The 19,779-nt window shown below is 41.1% G+C and overlaps 3 protein-coding genes across 3 annotated transcripts; 1 reads left to right on the forward strand and 2 right to left on the reverse strand.

Annotated features, from left to right (window-relative positions):
• Positions 1-172: 172 nt before the first annotated feature.
• Positions 173-2,615, reverse strand: cacul1 (CDK2 associated cullin domain 1). The gene is made up of 8 exons (XM_026190182.2): positions 2,155-2,615; positions 1,879-2,005; positions 1,608-1,710; positions 1,431-1,526; positions 1,201-1,303; positions 963-1,052; positions 726-864; positions 173-645 (listed from the first exon to the last, which is right to left on the reverse strand). The coding sequence occupies exons 1-8, from the start codon at positions 2,474-2,476 to the stop codon at positions 606-608; spliced, it is 1,020 nt and encodes a 339-aa protein (XP_026045967.1). The 5' UTR covers positions 2,477-2,615; the 3' UTR covers positions 173-605.
• Positions 2,616-3,201: 586 nt separating this feature from the next.
• Positions 3,202-11,089, reverse strand: sirt1 (sirtuin 1). The gene is made up of 9 exons (XM_026190349.2): positions 10,643-11,089; positions 10,092-10,214; positions 9,679-9,914; positions 9,424-9,576; positions 6,441-6,588; positions 6,267-6,346; positions 5,682-5,865; positions 5,035-5,559; positions 3,202-4,826 (listed from the first exon to the last, which is right to left on the reverse strand). The coding sequence occupies exons 1-9, from the start codon at positions 11,046-11,048 to the stop codon at positions 4,534-4,536; spliced, it is 2,148 nt and encodes a 715-aa protein (XP_026046134.1). The 5' UTR covers positions 11,049-11,089; the 3' UTR covers positions 3,202-4,533.
• A 78-nt stretch (positions 11,090-11,167) lies between these two features.
• Positions 11,168-14,013, forward strand: dnajc12 (DnaJ (Hsp40) homolog, subfamily C, member 12). Its single transcript, XM_026190350.2, has 5 exons — positions 11,168-11,778; positions 12,282-12,360; positions 12,628-12,767; positions 12,848-12,992; positions 13,899-14,013. Exons 1-5 carry the CDS (start codon positions 11,701-11,703, stop codon positions 13,979-13,981), a joined length of 525 nt encoding a protein of 174 aa, XP_026046135.1. The 5' UTR covers positions 11,168-11,700; the 3' UTR covers positions 13,982-14,013.
• Positions 14,014-19,779: the final 5,766 nt, after the last annotated feature.

Below are 19,779 nucleotides of genomic sequence, written 5' to 3' on the forward strand. Positions count from 1 at the left end.
CTACATCCAGATGAACAGAATCAACTTTTTGGGAATTACTTACCTGGATGACTGAGCATGATAAGACATTTTAAGCAACAGGAAGAAGAGAGTCATAGCTAAGCTGAGTGACCTAGCTCCCACTTCTTTCCACACTCATTTGTGTTGACTGTAGCCACTGAGATACACAATATGTGGGCGACACCAAGGGATTTATGATATTAACACACAAACAATATTATTAGCAGCAGCAATAGAGTCTTAATTAGCCCCGTATATCAAAGACAACACAAAACACTTCCATGTTAAAGGTTAGGAATGGATCGTCAGCTTCATCATGATATTCAGTCAGACGGACACCGTGAAGGCACTCTTCAGATGAGCGGAAGATGAAGAAATCAGAAGGAAAGCACCAAAATGGAAGTCTGTGAGCCACTTTTTCCTTTTTTTAAATCCTTCTGCTCAACAACCCATCATGCTGTCTTTGTTATTCACAGTGTTTCGTGACCTCGAGTTAAAAAGGGATGACGCACTGTTAGCGTTGTACCTAGTCCAGGGAGACAACTTGTGATAAAGACTTAAGAGGCACAGTATTAGTTCTGCAGCAAATCCAGTGACGCCGGCCATCACGAGTCCTCGCTGGCCCGTTTGCGAGACTGGTCACCTCTGGAAAACAAGCACAAGACCCAAGTTAAAGCAGATGTGACTCAGTCTTCATTTGATCCTAAAGACTCTGGAAAACTGACCGTGGGAATCCATTCATGGAGAGCTCCATCTGTAGTTTCTGGTCATGAGCAGCGTAGTCTTGCAGCAGAGACTCTACAGCAGGAGGGTTAATCTGGGGGATAAACCCGGAGAATAGATCTGGGGCGAGCTGGGCCCACTCTGAGAGAGGAAACCAAAATCAAAAATTAATTAATTAATTAAAAAAAAAAAATCTGTGAATAAGAGGAGTGTGAGATAAATAATTTATCTAAAATCACCTGGTCGGAGGCTGTAGAGGCCCTTAACCACACTAGCCATTGTTGAGGGTTGCACTTCAAAGGGCATGGACCGAGCTTTAATGAGCAGAGCTGAAAAGAACGAGCACAATGGACAAGATGGTGTCAACTGACTTGACCAAAGGGAGGATTTTTATTTATTTAATTTCCCCTTTTTGTGACTTTGCATCACATCGTGATTAATCAGAGCAAAGCGCATGAGATGAAGCGGTACACTCACGCATCAGTGTGTTCACGTGTTTTTCTGCGACGTGATCAGCGAACAGCTTCATCAGATCCTCTCTGAGGTCTCGGTTCAGTTTGGACTCAATGTAGAACTTGTTCTGAAAAGAGAAGCGTGTGCAAACATAAATTTAAGTAACAAACTAACACAAAACTACACTTCCCTGCATGGGATTTGCCAAATATTGGATTAAAAGGGGGGGAAAAAAGCTGATAAGTGGTACCTACCAAGTACATAAAGACGGGGACTATACACTGAAGAGAAGCTATATATTGTGTCAGTGCAATGTTGAAATTTTCAATGAAGTTCTCGAGTGGGCTAGCCTGCAAAACATTGCAAAAAGAGTTAGTTTTTTAGTTTCTGCATGTGCTGTACGATTACATCTTGCATTTGGGTTTGCTTACTTGTAGATGGGCGGAAACCTGCTGCAGGTGACCTGTTATTTTTGATGTCAGATCATTGTAGAGCAGCTCAGAGTGCTGCTGACAAACACACTTGTAGACATAACTAGGAAAACAAAAGACAGGCATTTGAGGTTATATTAAAATTCTCAGTTAATCACATGGTAATATATATATATATGGCGCTTCTTATGGCAACAGAAATCATAATCTGGGGGGGGTGTCTAGTTCAGAGGGGTGTTTATTCAACATCCCTTTACTTGTGCTGTCTCACCTGTATATCTGTGCATAAGAAACCGAGATGTGGTCTGTGGGATTCTGAATCAGCAGACGGTCAACTGCCTTTTCCAGGTTTGGCCAGTGGTTTTTCCGGTAGTCCTCCACTGCCATTGCATTCAGAACTGTGTGAAGAGAGGGGAGCTGAATTAAGCCTTCATGTCAGACCGAACAGAAGCCAAAAGCATCACTCTCCACATACATTACTAACATAATCGGAGGCCGAGCTGCGTTGAGACCGTGAGCTCTCGGGCCCTGCTTCGAGTGAACTTACGGAACTTGGAAGTCGAGTCGAGGGCGAATTTTCCCTCGGAAGCAGCTCCCGGAGCGGTGCTGTCAGTCTCGCTGACTTCGCTGCTCTCGCTGCCTGTATCCGAGTCCATGAACTTTGACCCGCCGGTTGCACCGGACCACAGTTTCCCTTGTCGAGTACCCGCTTCTCCAACCGGCACCGTCGCACAGACGGGCTGCGGGACCGTCGATATCTCCGACAGCTGGCTGCTAAGATACGTGCGGACTTTATTACTGCCGCTCGCGCGGTAGTTGTGGTTATGGTCGTCTTTTACGTCCAAACTGTCATCTTCCATAGCCTCCATTTTCACTGGTCCGGTGAACCGAAGCACTGCGTCGCTAGATGAACATTTCAGACAACAATTAAAGATGAACACAAAAACTGTCAGGCGTCTCCGGCGGAGTCCATCACCGTTTTCCTTTTAAGTTTTACGACACGCCGTATTACAGGGCAGCTGAAAGGATGTTGGGAAATGTAGTTCCGAGGTTTTAGGGCTATATAATGTTCCTTGGCTTTCTATACGTGAATTTGCGGCTAGCTAAACAATGTGATAAGCCGAGTGACAACTAAAATGCTTAATAAAACACATTTAAAACTAGGTACCATAATACGCATGCGCAAGCCCCCGATGCGGTCCACCAAATTTGATGTTGAAATTGGACCCCACCGTCTCACCAAACTTCAAGAGCTCACGTGACTCAGGAACTAGCCGGATGAAACACTAGGTGGCGCTGTGTTAATGTCTGACGATACTGATATTGACACCAATCAGATGCGTTTGCAATAATAGAAATGAGAGGTCAGAAAAATTTTCTTTCCTATATTTTTTACTGAGAACTCCATGAGAAATAACAACTAGAATGATGTAAAAATGTTCCTTCTTAAAACGTAAACAAAACATTACCTTGTCAATGGCATGTGAATTATGTTGGTGTAGACATGTATCCAACACAGTGGCTCAATTATGTCTATATACCAACACTTTGCAGGCAGCAGACTCCTTAATGCTCAATGAAAAGTGACACAGGCAACAAAACCAGGTTTATAAGGAGGACAAAAAGTGCCATTTTCAATGTGAATATATTCCTAAGGCTTATTATTACAACTCAGTATACCTTTGTACAGATAAAAACCATCATCTACCCTTTGATGAGTATGTCTCACATCAGAGTATAAAAATAAGAGGCTTGACCATAAAAAGTAGCTGCCACATGTCAGAAGGAACACCTTGTCGATAGTTATATATTTTTTCCCAAATTTTAAATGACAGATTAAACATACAAAGCTTATGACAATGAAGGAGAGTGTTGATAAAGTGTTCTTTGGTCTAAAATTAAAGAGTACTGTCACTTTTCCACCAATGACCCTTATGAAAAGGCAGAACTGAACTTTCTATATTGCAGTTAGTGCGTTCAAGTAAACCATCAGAAGATTTATGTATGTGTCTGAAACTCATAGTACCCACCATTTATCAGCTGCTGGCTTACAAACTGATGTTTCTAATGGTAGCATGAACCAGCTCTAAAAAGTATTATTAGACCACAGGTGATGTCGTTGTATGGACCGAAAATAACATTTGGAACATTTGCCTGTAGTCACTGCAATGTAGAAATTAAAGCTTAATCTAAATTAAAGTAATAATTCAATTTCTGAAAATGTGAATGTAAAATCAGAAAAGAACATGGAAAGTAAACATAAGAAAAAAAAACCCCCCACAGTACTCTATTTAGTAAGTAGTATACAGTATGTAGTTTCAGACACATGTGCATGTGACCAAACAGGGCAGAGAAAGAAAGAAGAGGGAAAAAAAACCTGCTGCATATTCACACAAAGTTGCCACACAACTTCAACTTTATGAAAAACGAGAGCAGGGTTTCCACCAGAATACTGACAGCCCAGAGGCCCGCTGAACACTAAACATGTTTGAATGTATTTACATTTACTTTCAATCTATGAAAGAGCAGCTACAGCTGTTCAGTTTGTTAGCCCACAAATACACACACTCAGAAGAGTTATAACAGGGAATCCTGAAAGTAAAAAATGAACAGGTGAACTGTGATAAACTAATACTCTTTTTTTGATTTGTGTAGCTAACAGCCAAGACTTTTTCGTCTAATTTAATGCTCTTCCACTCATACAGCCTATTATTTACTACCTACTTATGGTTTGAAAAGCGAGAAAGACTGGATTATTTGCTACCAAACAGAATAAATCTCCTTTGACCACTGGGTCTAACAACATTTCTGGAGGAAACCCTGAATATTAAGGATGAAGAGTCAAAAATATATGAAACTTATATGTATATATTTATATATATCTATAAAAAGACAATTAGTGCTTTGTTGACTGGGTAATTTACATTTAAAGGTGTGTGGTACTCTCAGTCTTTTCAGAATTATTGTCTGTCTGCACACTTGACGTGGCCTCAGTGGCTACAGTGTGCTGTACTATGTCTTTGAGGCATGTTTCTCCATCCACTGCTGGTACTACGTCGGCATCCTCCGGCTCGCTGTCGTCTTCCTCCCCTTCAGCACAGCATTCAGAGTCCTCGCTGTCACTCCCGCAGGAGCTCGACGTCTCATCTTCAGAGTCAGAATAAACCTCTGCCCCGTGGAAGATATAGTGATTTGGTGGTTGAAACAGGTATTGGCCTGCTGTGGAAAACAAAAGAGGATCAGTGAGCTTTGCACACCTATCTGGGATCTGTTCATTGTTTATGACAGTTGTATGGAGGGAGAAAAAAAAAAACTGCTGAGCAAAGGGACACACAACATGTCTTTGCACGATTTTGTCACACATCCAAAATCAATTTATTTGTTACATTAAAGCAGCTTTGCTTGTTTACCGTGGTCTAAATCTTACCCTCAAGGCGTTTGCTGATTGGAGTTCTGTTAACTCGACTCATCCAGCAACGTCTACGAAATTCAAGGTTGGAGGTTTGACTCTTTCGTTCGGGTGCCTCCTCTTTTGGCGCACCTTCTGCTGCTTTCTCTGGAGATTCAGTGCTCTCCGTTGGACACTGAGCATTTGGACAAGGCTCTAGAGGTGTAACATTATTATCAGCAGTCTCTGTGACATTCAGACTTTCTGTCTCCTCCGAAGGCATATTTACAGAGTCTGTAGTGTGCCGCTTCTGCTCCTCCTGAGTCGCATCACTCGAAGCAGACAAGGCCTCGCTTGGTGGCTGTTCTGGTAACCGAGGGGGTTTCTCTGTGATCTCAGTTAATCTTACAGTGTTGTAGCAGAGCTGCTCAAAGTCTCCACCCAATCGATGACAGAGCTCGTTGATAATGACGTCACAGTCCCCGAGTAGCTCCACGTCAAAGTTCAGATGAGGCAGCTGCTCCCGATTGATCAGGACCTGAGGCACTTCATGAGGAATGGAGTCTGGATAGAGAGGAAAAACAAATATTCGGTGTTTGAATGACATGCAAAGCATACAGAAACATATCGGTTAGTATGTTTAATGTTACAGACACTAAAAGTGAATCCGTTTCGATAAAACATACTTGGGATGAGGGCAACCGGTCGGACTTTAAGCGAAGAGCCAATGACGATCAAGAGATCCACCTCATCTTTATCCTGTTTCATGGCTCTGTGAAACATTTCTGGAAGGTTCTCTCCAAAGAAGACAATGTCTGGTTTCATGATTGCCAGAGGGATATCTGGACACCGTGGACAATGAGGGACAACCTGATGGATGAATTTAATGTATTATTTATTTACTACAGCGCCACTAAACACCATCCAAATTTTATGGGGTGGGCAATCACTCACAGCAATAACAAGGCAATCTTTCTGGAATATTTTAAACAGTCAGCTATGTTATGGGTTGTTTGGGAGGTAAAACTAAAAAGGGTATTATCAGCTTTTGATGTCCATGTGGTTTCCCTTGTTTACAAGTAATTACGTAGATATTTGAGACCCCTAACAGCAAATATATACAGATAAATCCTTATACTTATTAAAGAGGTTTTTCACACGATGTTTCTACATGCAATCTGTATCTGCATTATTGGCCTTGGTGATGGTGCAACATCCAACAGTGTCTGCAAAAAAGTGGTATCCTGGATTAGATTGCAGTGAACACATACCTGGTTAAAGATGTCTTCCCTTATAGCCTCACAGTCCACTTTGTGCTTACAGACGAGACAGGATGCAGTTGCAAATGACCCTAAAATATAATTGACATTGAATTACTGGGGAAGAACTATAAAAAAAACAAATAACGAAATAAGCAAGAGGGATCAATCACATGCACCACTCACCGTGACACTGGATAATCCGCTGAACCCCAGCCACTTGTTCCAGTGTATCAATGTTTTGCGTATAATTGCGCAGCAGCTTTCTTTGCTTATCTAGCATAGATATAAATCTATGACAGGGAGAAGGTTCAAACTGCCCAGGGTAGATCTCCTGTAATATAAAATTATGCATTCAGTACTTGTGAAGAAAATGCAAACATTGCTATAGTCATATGCCCCCACCATGGCTTTTCTGGACCATATTTAAACACTTAATAACTGTTTATATTTCATGCCTCATAGCATGGTTTGAATATATTTGATAATAATAAATCAGTGATCAATCTTTAAAACCTTTTTTTAAACCTTTTTCAGAGTGCAGTATTAACTGACTTAGAACACAATATATATACAAAATGCTTAATGCAAACTAGTCTGTGCATTCAAAGCAGTGCTAGGAAACCTGGCATGTGTGGGACTTCCACATCAGTTTCTCACACTCACTGAAATGGCAGCTCAGGTCCTTTTGTAATGTTATGACCCAACCCATCTTATGAGATCTGTTTTAATCTCTATTAGCAAATACATACAGTACTTTATTCGGAGTACTTAATTGCAATTTTATTCATGTAGCACATTTATTAATATGTAAACACAATGTGCTTAAGAGAGAAGATAAAAACATTAAATGCTGTGTAAGTTTACAAGACACACCCACACAGCTATTGAACTTTAAGCAATTTTTTCAACCAGGAAAAGTATTGCTGTGAGGCAACAGTGCTACCCACTGTACCACAATATACTACTGTAGATGGACCACCTTCCCACCCTATTACAGATATTGTGTCTATGATAAGGGACCCTCTGACTTCTGTATAGCCTCTGTTATTTTGTGGATCTTATTTGATCACTCCTGTGTTCTTTTACTATTTCACTGTTTGGAGAATTCCCCACGATCCTTTAAATTTCCCGTCCCTGCAGGGGCCTGATCAAATCTGGTGGGAACACAAACAGTTCTTGTGATAAAATTTTAAGTTACTTTAGGAAAATTAAACAATTTCAAGCTAAAAGACATACAGGGAGTGCAGAATTATTAGGCAAATGAGTATTTTGTCCACATCATCCTCTTCATGCATGTTGTCTTACTCCAAGCTGTATAGGCTCGAAAGCCTACTACCAATTAAGCATATTAGGTGATGTGCATCTCTGTAATGAGAAGGGGTGTGGTCTAATGACATCAACACCCTATATCAGGTGTGCATAATTATTAGGCAACGTCCTTTCCTTTGGCAAAATGGGTCAAAAGAAGGACTTGACAGGCTCAGAAAAGTAAAAAATAGTGAGATATCTTGCAGAGGGATGCAGCAGTCTCAAAATTGCAAAGCTTCTGAAGCGTGATCATCGAACAATCAAGCGTTTCATTCAAAATAGTCAACAGAGTCGCAAGAAGCGTGTGGAAAAACCAAAGCGCAAAATAACTGCCCATGAACTGAGAAAAGTAAAGCGTGCAGCTGCCAAGATGCCACTTGCCACCAGTTTGGCCATATTTCAGAGCTGCAACATCACTGGAGTGCCCAAAAGCACAAGGTGTGCAATACTCAGAGACATGGCCAAGGTAAGAAGGGCTGAAAGACGACCACCACTGAACAAGACACACAAGCTGAAACGTCAAGACTGGGCCAAGAAATATCTCAAGACTGGTTTTTCTAAGGTTTTATGGACTGATGAAATGAGAGTGAGTCTTGATGGGCCAGATGGATGGGCCCGTGGCTGGATTGGTAAAGGGCAGAGAGCTCCAGTCCGACTCAGACGCCAGCAAGGTGGAGGTGGAGTACTGGTTTGGGCTGGTATCATCAAAGATGAGCTTGTGGGGCCTTTTCGGGTTGAGGATGGAGTCAAGCTCAACTCCCAGTCCTACTGCCAGTTTCTGGAAGACACCTTCTTCAAGCAGTGGTACAGGAAGAAGTCTGCATCCTTCAAGAAAAACATGATTTTCATGCAGGACAATGCTCCATCACACGCGTCCAAGTACTCCACAGCGTGGCTGGCAAGAAAGGGTATAAAAGAAGAAAAACTAATGACATGGCCTCTTTGTTCACCTGATCTGAACCCCATTGAGAACCTGTGGTCCATCATCAAATGTGAGATTTACAAGGAGGGAAAACAGTACACCTCTCTGAACAGTGTCTGGGAGGCTGTGGTTGCTGCTGCACGCAATGTTGATGGTGAACAGATCAAAACACTGACAGAATCCATGGATGGCAGGCTTGTGAGTGTCCTTGCAAAGAAAGGTGGCTATGTTGGTCGCTGATTTGTTTTTGTTTTGTTTTTGAATGTCAGAAATGTATATTTGTGAATGTGGAGATGTTATATTGGTTTCACTGGTGAAAATAAATAATTGAAATGGGTATATATTTGTTTTTTGTTAAATTGCCTAATAATTATGCACAGTAATAGTCACCTGCACACACAGATATCCCCCTAAAATAGCTAAAACTAAAAACAAACTAAAAACTACTTCCAAAAACATTCAGCTTTGATATTAATGAGTTTTTTGGGTTCATTGAGAACATGGTTGTTGTTCAATAATAAAATTATTCCTCAAAAATACAACTTGCCTAAAAATTCTGCACTCCCTGTATATGTTTTTTTTTTTCTTAACTGTTGCCAAATGTCAAAATGGGTCAAATTTAACTGAACATTATGTTATGTTTTAAGTTAACTTAAAAAACAGGTTCTGATTCTCCATTTAAAAGTTGGTGTAAACATGGGGGTGTGGGGCACCGTATTAAACAACATTACAAAATTTAACAGGAACTCATAAGCGGCTTACATTTAAGTAGTTTCCCTTTCAAAATGACCCTTTCACAGAATGAAAGTGCACAATCCACTAGTCATGTAGACCTTGCAATGGTCTACATGAAGAGATTTATGGTTTGGATTAAGATTAATAATTCTTTGTTAGAGAGCATTCAAATTGTTATTCTATTGTTCATGTAAAACCAACCTTAGCAAACTTAAAAAACGGTCTAGGGTCCCGTCTGAAGTACTCAATGTCAAACATAGCTTGAGGATCTGGAAGATCTGGAAAATCTACAGCAAGCCGTGCATAAATTCCATCTCTGGAGCGGAAGTCTGGTATTCCACATGAAACTGAAACCTACAACAAATAAAATAAAAATAATAAGGAAATGCAATGAACACTAGTACTGAAAATCGAATTTACACAGTAGAGCTACATGATAAAGTAAAAAATGCATACCCCAGCACCAGTCAGCACTAGTATCCTTTTACTTTCATGTAGTAGCCTGACTACATCTTCTAAGGTATTAATATCTTTCCGCTTCTTTCTTTTTGGAGGCTCTGAGATGTTGATGATGATCTGCCACAATGTCATGTCATCTAAATCTGGTGGGAGTACAGTCTCGGGCAGCAAATCCCTCAGGATGGCCCTTGGATCTGTCTCTCTAATGTGCTGCTGGATGAAACTGTAGGAACCTGCGAGCAAGAACATAACATCTCAGTATGGCTGGATTTCAAAAATTGTACACACATACTTGTACAATGCAAACAATTATTATGTGGTTTAAATATATACATACACACTAAATACATATTATAAGTGGCGTAATCTAAGATATTGTAGTTTATTAATGATCTGATTATCTTAGTTACCTATTTGCGGTTGAGGAGTCCAGTCGCTGGAGCTTGCATGTGAGGACCTGTCATCGTCTTCAGTGATGTGCTCCGGAGTGACAGCCAAACCGTTAGAGGGAAGATCATCGTGCCCAAGAAAATCTAAGTACAGACATGGAGAAGATTAACTAAATAAGACTAGATATAAGTCGCGACTCTCTTTAATAACTGCTACGACCCGTTACAAAAGTAAATCGGTGAACGCAGTCTCTCAAAGTCAACTTTCAACCGGCTAACAAACGCTAAGTTGCTCTCAAAGTTTTGCGTGGTTATGAAAAAGTTAAATGGACAAATTTGTGCTGGCAGGATCACTGATAGAGTTCTACTTCCGTTTAGCGAAATATAATTTAGTGGAAAAGTTCCCGTTTTCAGGAGTACACAGTTCTCGACACCCACACAGCATTACTGTATTTAACATTAGCAAAGTTAACTGTTTCACATGGAGCCAGTTAGCTCACCGGTTAAGTTGGCAAAGAGAATTTTTCTCACTGTAAGTCACTTAAATACTCAAAGTTTTTCTCTTTTTATACCTGGACTGTCCTCGGTTGCGCCAAAGACAGTGGTGTCGTCCAGTTTCCCAACTGGCTTGTGAGGGTCGGAGAGCAATACTTCCAGTCCATTGTTGTCTCCGCCTAGCGCTGCCGGGGCCTGTTCTACCGCCATCACCGGCTTAGCTTCCTTCTCCGCGGGCTGCGCACAATTCAACGCCGCCTCCCAGCTCTCAGTTGCCGCGGAGACGCACGAGAACTGGTCCGCTTCGACGGCTTTTAGTCCATAGTTAGTTCCTGGACTGATTTTCGAAATCTTAGCCGGAGGTTCCCCCGTATCGGAGGCGCCCGAAAGGGCCGTTTTGAGACTGTTCTCTCCGTCCGCCATCTTCAGCCCGCAGAGCCGCTGAGCAGGAGCCTTCCTCTCGGACAGCTGGCTCATTTGCATAGCACACGTGACTCGTTCTCCACCAGTAGTCACGAGCGAAACGCCCCCCTCTACGTCGCTGACATTATACCATAACAAATATTGTTGCCTTCAAGTGCTGTCGGATGATTTCTAATCATAGGTTAGCCCTCACGAATCTTTCAAGCCTTTCGGTGATGTGTTTCGCGTAAATATAAACGATTTTATATTGACGTGCAGCCGTTGAAAGCTTAATTAATGCCCCAGTTACAAATCTGTCATTTTCTTAGTTTTACTACATAAAAATATAACATTTTTAATTTCCTAAAGCTACCATTGCCTTTGTTTCTTAGCCAGATGAATAAATGAATTTTCTAGTAAGCAGGACCATTATCAAGACCCTTGAATGCATCGTACGTCATACGGTAAAAAGGGGCAGCTGGGCTCTCCCAACAACTCAGGAGAGATCTCCCTTGACAATTTTAACAGTTTAATAATCCCTGAAATCTAACGCTAGCTGACAAAACCATACTAAGACAAACTTTGCTAACAGTTAGTAGTTAGCTAGTTGGTTATAGTAAGTGAGTGAGAGGGGGGACCCTTTGGCAACGCTTTAACTGATCAGCTGTGATCACGTTCAGCAGCATTTGTGGTCCGTTAAAAGAAGCCATACGTGCTTCTCCGACAGATTTTTATGGAGGCTGTTTTGAGCTGTAAACCTGAGGATTTGGAGGATTACTACGGGTTACTGGGATGTGATGAACTGTCATCGGTAAGTTCTCGTCAGTGGGTTTAAGGCTCAGACTATTTCCTGGGTTGCTGAACGGATATAGTCTCGATCTATAAGTCAGTAATTATTTGGGTCAATAGCCTATACGCTGCTGAGTCAAAAAATGTGAAAATAAAAATGTATGTGTGCCTCAGATTAGGCTGAACCAACAGAGACCTGTTGATGTGAAACTAGTCGTGCGTCATCCAGTGTCTGCCAGCCAGCATTTAAATTCATTTGTGTATAACTAGATTAGATATGCAATCAGTGTGATTTTTTAATGTATCTTACTAAAACAAATCTTTGATTATCAACATCAACACACATATCCACCGTGGTCTTGTGATCGCCAATTTTCACTCAATATATTACTCAGCAATCAGCAACACTCATAGACTGGCAGAGCTGAGGGTCTCAAATAGTCAATAACACGGTCAAGATAACATAGATCTTATTGATTAGATCACATCAGACTATGAGGTTTGTTTTGTTTTGTTCTCTTGCAGACTGAACAGATTCTCAATGAATACAAGATTCGAGCCTTGGCATGTCATCCAGACAAACACCTCGACAGCCCAAGAGCAGGTAATGCACACACACCACTAACTGTGTGTGAGTCATATTTCATATAACCTTTTTTTCATAGCCCGAAGCAATAAAGTATTACAAAGTGTGCTATTACCCCTTCATTACCTCTTCATTCACACTTTTCTTACATAGTTAATGTCTGTTTCTGATGTCTTAACTTCAAAGCAAATAATGCTAATAGAGCGGATGCTTACAGCTGTATACAGTAAATTGCTTTATTAAATTCTAAATTTTATATTAAAACCGTTTTTTCTGTTGTGAAAGTGGCAGATTTCCAGAAGCTGCAGGAAGCCAAAGAGGTTTTATGCGATGAAACCAAAAGGAAAAACTATGATCTTTGGAAAAGAAGCGGAGTTACGATCCCATTCCATGACTGGCAGGCCTTGAACGACTCAGTGAAAACTGTACGTAATGTCCTCTCTTTAGATTCTTAAAAACACTGTGCAACCATTGACACTTAAAAAGCCTGCTAATTTGTTTACAGTCAATGCACTGGGCTGTGAGAAATAAGAAGGAACCAATGTTGGAGGGCTCCAAACCAGAAGACCCCATCACGTCACAAGCAGAGAGCTTTCACTGTGAGCAGCAGGAAACGGGGAAATCTTCGTGTGAAAGCACGGCATACTCGGGTAACTGAAATTTATTCCAATTCTTTAAAGCAAGATGTTGCTGGAGAGCAATACATAACAACACACAAAATACAAGTAAGGAAGTGGTCAGTGCCATAGGATCCTTATTTTTGAAAGTCAGACATGAGAAAAGTTTAATTGATACCAGTATGATAGACATGATTTGGTGTATTTTCAATCTAATTTCATTGCAGAGAGGCAATGGATATTCAGAACAGCTGCTCAAGAGCTTCTCTGCTCTTATATTAAGCTGATGGAATATAAAAGTAGGAGCTCTTTAGTGCTCATATTAAAGAGGGGCTGCACGCCCACCCAATGTTTTGTGAGGTTTTGCACTTTGCACTTCAAAGCTACCACTTTAAAGCACTGATTTCATTTTATTTTGGTTATAATTTCAGGTTCAGCAATTATTCACAACTTGGCTGTGAGACCATGTTAGTAGTTTCCTCTTAGCTAGTTTTTAGCTTCAGTGTTCAGGGCTGACACTTTCCTGTAGCCCTGAGGACTGATGCAGTTTTCCTGAGATTCTACAGAAGCTCGCTGTGGATTCCTTTTTCCTTTATAATACTGCCACAAAATGTTTCAAATATTTGCCGCTAAAGAGCACTGTAAGGACTTTGTTCTGAAACTAATTTTTAGAGTTAGAAGTCAGTCATAACCTCTGAGATAAACACTTGCAAGTCAGTATTACTATAGCTGAAACACAGCTATGATTATAGACTTTCCTCCACGAGCATCAGTACAGCTTACCGGATACTCAAGCCGAGTACACAACAGGCTTGAGTACTCAGTGAAGGATCTGAACTGTTCCTCATGTGAATTTCTTCTAGAGTAAACAGCAGCTGTTTAAAAAGTACTGAACTGCATAAAGGGAAGTGAAGTGACTTTTTCTTATCATTGCTGCAGGTGATTTCTGCCATCGACGCTTCCGCTGGGCTGGTGACTCTCCATCTAATCTGCTGCGGAAATTCCGAAATTATGAAATCTGAATATATTAAAACTTTCATGTTGTCCAAGTGTTGCTAGACTTGGGACCATTTTATTGTAATGCCAGCTTTTATAGAGTATGTTTAGTTGTTGTGCAGCTGTGACATCAGTAACTGTCTCACTGTGTTTACTCTTGCCTAATAATTGGTGGGACTGTTGCAAAGCTAACTGTCAGGTGTATGTTACGTTTGGCTAAATTCTTTATTATTAATATTATTTTTCTTCCGTGGTGTGTACCTTCCCTACAGTTTGTTGTAGAGACACATATTCTGGCACCAAATTGCTTCCTCATTTTATTTCTGTCATGTTTGAATTATTTAATGTGTCCTCACTAATAGCTCCTCATTCAGGTGAATGGGAAAAGAGAGCCAGAAAAATGTTACTTCAGCCATCATTTTACCACTGAATCATATAAAAATTTGTCTTTTTTCTAACAATGTCTTCCTCAATGTCTACCAGATGTATACTTTTTGATCTGGCGGCATTTGAGTGAGACGAGTTCCATCTCACCGCCCAATAGACTTATATGAAGCCTACAGGCAGTCTATTGGGCAGTGAGATGGAATACATATATATGTATCTCTATCAGTAACATACAGTGGAGGCATGATTGTGCGTGATATTATTGTTTGCTGTAATGTATTGTGTTTGTATTAGTATTATTCTTTGACTTCTTCAGCTTTGTTTGAGACCAAACTAATTCTTTGAATTGAAACCTTAAGTTTTCCACAATTGTGCTTTAGTACAGCATGTTCACCCTTTATCAGAAGGAAGTCACAACATGTGGTCTATAGCTAAATATAATATGTTATTTTGTAAAGATATGAAATCACTTATTGTTTAGTTTGTTTTAACTGCACGGTCAGAAGAAATATATTTTAAATGTTCAGTAGCAAAACATATGAAGTGAACAGAGGTTTCAAATCTTTAAAGTTAATATAGCTAATATAAATATAGTTAAATATCGCAAATAAAATAAACAATAATAACAAAAAATTAAGATTACCTATAAAAGTAGCTGTTAAAAATAGCAGGCTACAGAATTTTTTTGTTCCTATAATGAAAAACACAAAGGCTGAGTTTCTGTAACACAGATTTAGCTTTGAGCACAAACCTTTTAAGGGAACTTGCTGACACAGTCTCTTCCACAATCCGCCCATGCTTTCATGTTGTTTACACCAAGTTCTAACCCTACAATTCAAATGTCTTAGCAGAAATCGACTCATTAGACCAAGCAACATTTTTCCAAGCCCTTGTTGTCCAAATCTGGCAGATTTTGCAGTGTCTTAGTTTCTTGTTCTTGGCTGACAGGAGTGGGACACGGTGTGGTCTTCTGCTGCTGTAGCCTATCTGGTTTAAGGTTTGACATAATGTGCATTCATGGATGTTCTTCTGCAAACCTTGGTTGTGATGAGTTATTATTTGAGTTAGTGTTGCTTTCCTATCAGATCCAGTATTTATATGCCTAAATACTCTGAGATTCTGCCATGTGATTAGGTGATGATATTTTCATTACTGAGTGACTGGTGAGTGTATTTATGAGACATTTCATCATAAATAAAATGATGGCATGACAACCCAATGCTTGTAATGCAAGTGACCTTCTTTTATTTGTATCACTGACTATTATTCATGTAGCGGACTGTAAGCAAAGAAGAGGAAATATATTAAAATCTAAACAATAAAAAAAAAAAGTTTCCGAATGCTGTCATATTTACTGGTGGTTATCTACTGGTGAGTTAATCCAAGTTATCAAGATGTGTTAAGTAATCAGTCCAGTTTCCAGTTCATAGGCTAGGCTTGAGCTTATTTTACTTTATAAAGAAGGTTACATTATATGGAAAAAGTTATGTCAATACCAAGTAAATTACTATGATTTATTGGCCTATTACAGAGTACATAGACATTTGCTCATGTACATAGATATGTGGAATAAACAATGGGGTTTTATTAGTGCTGGAAATTTAGAAAGAAAAAAGAAATAATATTTCCTGGAGTCTTTCACATTCAATGAATCCTTCTAATTGGCTATCCGGGGAACCTTTTGTTTTTTCAGGGAACGACTTACTAACGTTCCTAAAGAGGAATTAAAAGAACCAAAGGAAACGGTGTGTAGACCTTTTATAACAGTACCCGGTTTTCACCGCTTGATAGCGCTGTGTTACTCGTGACGTCACTTTTGTGAAAGATAAAAGCCCGAGGAGCACTTCTGTTTCTCGCCGGGTGCGGTGGCGCGCGCCTGTAATCCAAGCTACCGGGAGGCTGAGGCTGGCGGATCGTTTGAGCTCAGGAGCTCTGAGCTGCAGCGGACTATGCCGATCGGGTGTCCGCACTAAGTTCGGTATCGATATGGTGCTCCTGGGGGAGCTCGGGACCACCAGGTCGCCTAAGGAGGGGTGCACCGGCCCAGGTCGGAAACGGAGCAGGTCAAAGCCCCCGTGCCGCTCAGTAGTGGGATCGCGCCTGTGAATAGACGCTGTAGTGCAGCCTGAGTAATACAGCGGGACCCAGTCTTTTTACGCTCTTTCTCCTCTCCACAGAAATATACACACAGCACACACACTCACACATCACGTTTTTACAGCTTATAAAAGCGTCAAACACGGTCTCTCTGTCCTCTCGTTCCATTGAAAACCACCGCTGTTTCTTGGTCCAACAGCGCCTCCAACTGGAGGGGAGTAGCAATGACCATCACTGCAAATTCAAAGAGACGGTGAACTTTTTTTTTCTTTCAGTGATTGACTTTGATGAACACGCAGGACTGGACTGGGACAAAAAATCAGCCCGGGCATTTTGACTAGAGAACAGCCCACCAGGAATTATAGGAAAAGCCATAAAGCCTCTGAATGAAAACAAATGCTGTTGTGACAGTGATGTACGCTGTCCTGTTGGTATATATGTGTCAATCTAATAAACTTAAACCTACACCATCCTCCCTATTCTGGTATTTTAAACAGTACTTACCGGAAATATCAAACAACCTAATCAATAATTACATATACCTAACTAGCAGAGTTGCCAACTCCCAGCAAAAATAGGGAACCGCCCCCCACCCTCCACCTAATGATGCTTAATCAACGTAATCGACTTTAATTTATTGCCAGGGTAAAACAAATGCACAGAAACCAATTATTTTTCTACAGTAAATAAATAGATTCAACATCTTTCCGCAACAGAATTGCAGACTGCACACATGGTACCTTCCCAAAGGAAAAAGTACTATAGCTTATTAGGGCATATATTAGACTTAATATTTACTATATACAATAATGAATTTTATATATTTTTACATGAGATGACCACTTTGGTTGTAAGATTCGGTTGTATTTATTAAAACCTAGACATTTTAAATGAGTAACTGTGTGTTGACTGTGTGTTGAGCAGCACCTTTACGGCTGCTGTTGGCTGCTATCTGCAGCAGTTTCCTGATGACGTCAGGTGTGTAAACCTTAAAGTCTGCTTAAACGAGGGCGCCTCTTGCCGGGTGCGGTGGCGCGCGCCTGTAATCCAAGCTACCGGGAGGCTGAGGCTGGCGGATCGTTTGAGCTCAGGAGCTCTGAGCTGCAGCGGACTATGCCGATCGGGTGTCCGCACTAAGTTCGGTATCGATATGGTGCTCCTGGGGGAGCTCGGGACCACCAGGTCGCCTAAGGAGGGGTGCACCGGCCCAGGTCGGAAACGGAGCAGGTCAAAGCCCCCGTGCCGCTCAGTAGTGGGATCGCGCCTGTGAATAGACGCTGTAGTGCAGCCTGAGTAATACAGCGGGACCCAGTCTTTTTATACTCTTTCTCCTCTCCACAGAAATATACACACAGCACACACACTCACACATCACGTTTTTACAGCTTATAAAAGCGTCAAACACGGTCTCTCTGTCCTCTCGTTCCATTGAAAACCACCGCTGTTTGTTGGTCCAACAGCGCCTCCAACTGGAGGGGAGTAGCAATGACCATCACTGCAAATTCAAAGAGACGGTGAACTTTTTTTTTCTTTCAGTGATTGACTTTGATGAACACGCAGGACTGGACTGGGACAAAAAAATCAGCCCGGGCATTTTGACTAGAGAACAGCCCACCAGGAATTATAGGAAAAGCCATAAAGCCTCTGAATGAAAACAAATGCTGTTGTGACAGTGATGTACGCTGTCCTGTTGGTATATATGTGTCAATCTAATAAACTTAAACCTACACCATCCTCCCTATTCTGGTATTTTAAACAGTACTTACCGGAAATATCAAACAACCTAATCAATAATTACATATACCTAACTAGCAGAGTTGCCAACTCCCAGCAAAAATAGGGAACCGCCCCCCACCCTCCACCTAATGATGCTTAATCAACGTAATCGACTTTAATTTATTGCCAGGGTAAAACAAATGCACAGAAACCAATTATTTTTCTACAGTAAATAAATAGATTCAACATCTTTCCGCAACAGAATTGCAGACTGCACACATGGTACCTTCCCAAAGGAAAAAGTACTATAGCTTATTAGGGCATATATTAGACTTAATATTTACTATATACAATAATGAATTTTATATATTTTTACATGAGATGACCACTTTGGTTGTAAGATTCGGTTGTATTTATTAAAACCTAGACATTTTAAATGAGTAACTGTGTGTTGACTGTGTGTTGAGCAGCACCTTTACGGCTGCTATTGGCTGCTATCTGCAGCAGTTTCCTGATGACGTCAGGTGTGTAAACCTTAAAGTCTGCGTAAACGAGGGCGCCTCTTGCCGGGTGCGGTGGCGCGCGCCTGTAATCCAAGCTACCGGGAGGCTGAGGCTGGCGGATCGTTTGAGCTCAGGAGCTCTGAGCTGCAGCGGACTATGCCGATCGGGTGTCCGCACTAAGTTCGGTATCGATATGGTGCTCCTGGGGGAGCTCGGGACCACCAGGTCGCCTAAGGAGGGGTGCACCGGCCCAGGTCGGAAACGGAGCAGGTCAAAGCCCCCGTGCCGCTCAGTAGTGGGATCGCGCCTGTGAATAGACGCTGTAGTGCAGCCTGAGTAATACAGCGGGACCCAGTCTTTTTATACTCTTTCTCCTCTCCACAGAAATATACACACAGCACACACACTCACACATCACGTTTTTACAGCTTATAAAAGCGTCAAACACGGTCTCTCTGTCCTCTCGTTCCATTGAAAACCACCGCTGTTTGTTGGTCCAACAGCGCCTCCAACTGGAGGGGAGTAGCAATGACCATCACTACAAATTCAAAGAGACGGTGAACTTTTTTTTTCTTTCAGTGATTGACTTTGATGAACACGCAGGACTGGACTGAGACAAAAAAATCAGCCCGGGCATTTTGACTAGAGAACAGCCCACCAGGAATTACAGGAAAAGCCATAAAGCCTCTGAATGAAAACAAATGCTGTTGTGACAGTGATGTACGCTGTCCTGTTGGTATATATGTGTCAATCTAATAAACTTAAACCTACACCATCCTCCCTATTCTGGTATTTTAAACAGTACTTACCGGGAATATCAAACAACCTAATCAAAAATTACATATACCTAACTAGCAGAGTTGCCAACTCCCAGCAAAAATAGGGAACCGCCCCCCACCCTCCACCTAATGATGCTTAATCAACGTAATCGACTTTAATTTATTGCCAGGGTAAAACAAATGCACAGAAACCAATTATTTTTCTACAGTAAATAAATAGATTCAACATCTTTCCGCAACAGAATTGCAGACTGCACACATGGTACCTTCCCAAAGGAAAAAGTACTATAGCTTATTAGGGCATATATTAGACTTAATATTTACTATATACAATAATGAATT

This window comes from Astatotilapia calliptera, chromosome 13, assembly GCF_964374335.1.
Source record: "Astatotilapia calliptera chromosome 13, fAstCal68.1, whole genome shotgun sequence".
In the NCBI taxonomy this organism is placed as follows: domain Eukaryota; kingdom Metazoa; phylum Chordata; class Actinopteri; order Cichliformes; family Cichlidae; genus Astatotilapia; species Astatotilapia calliptera.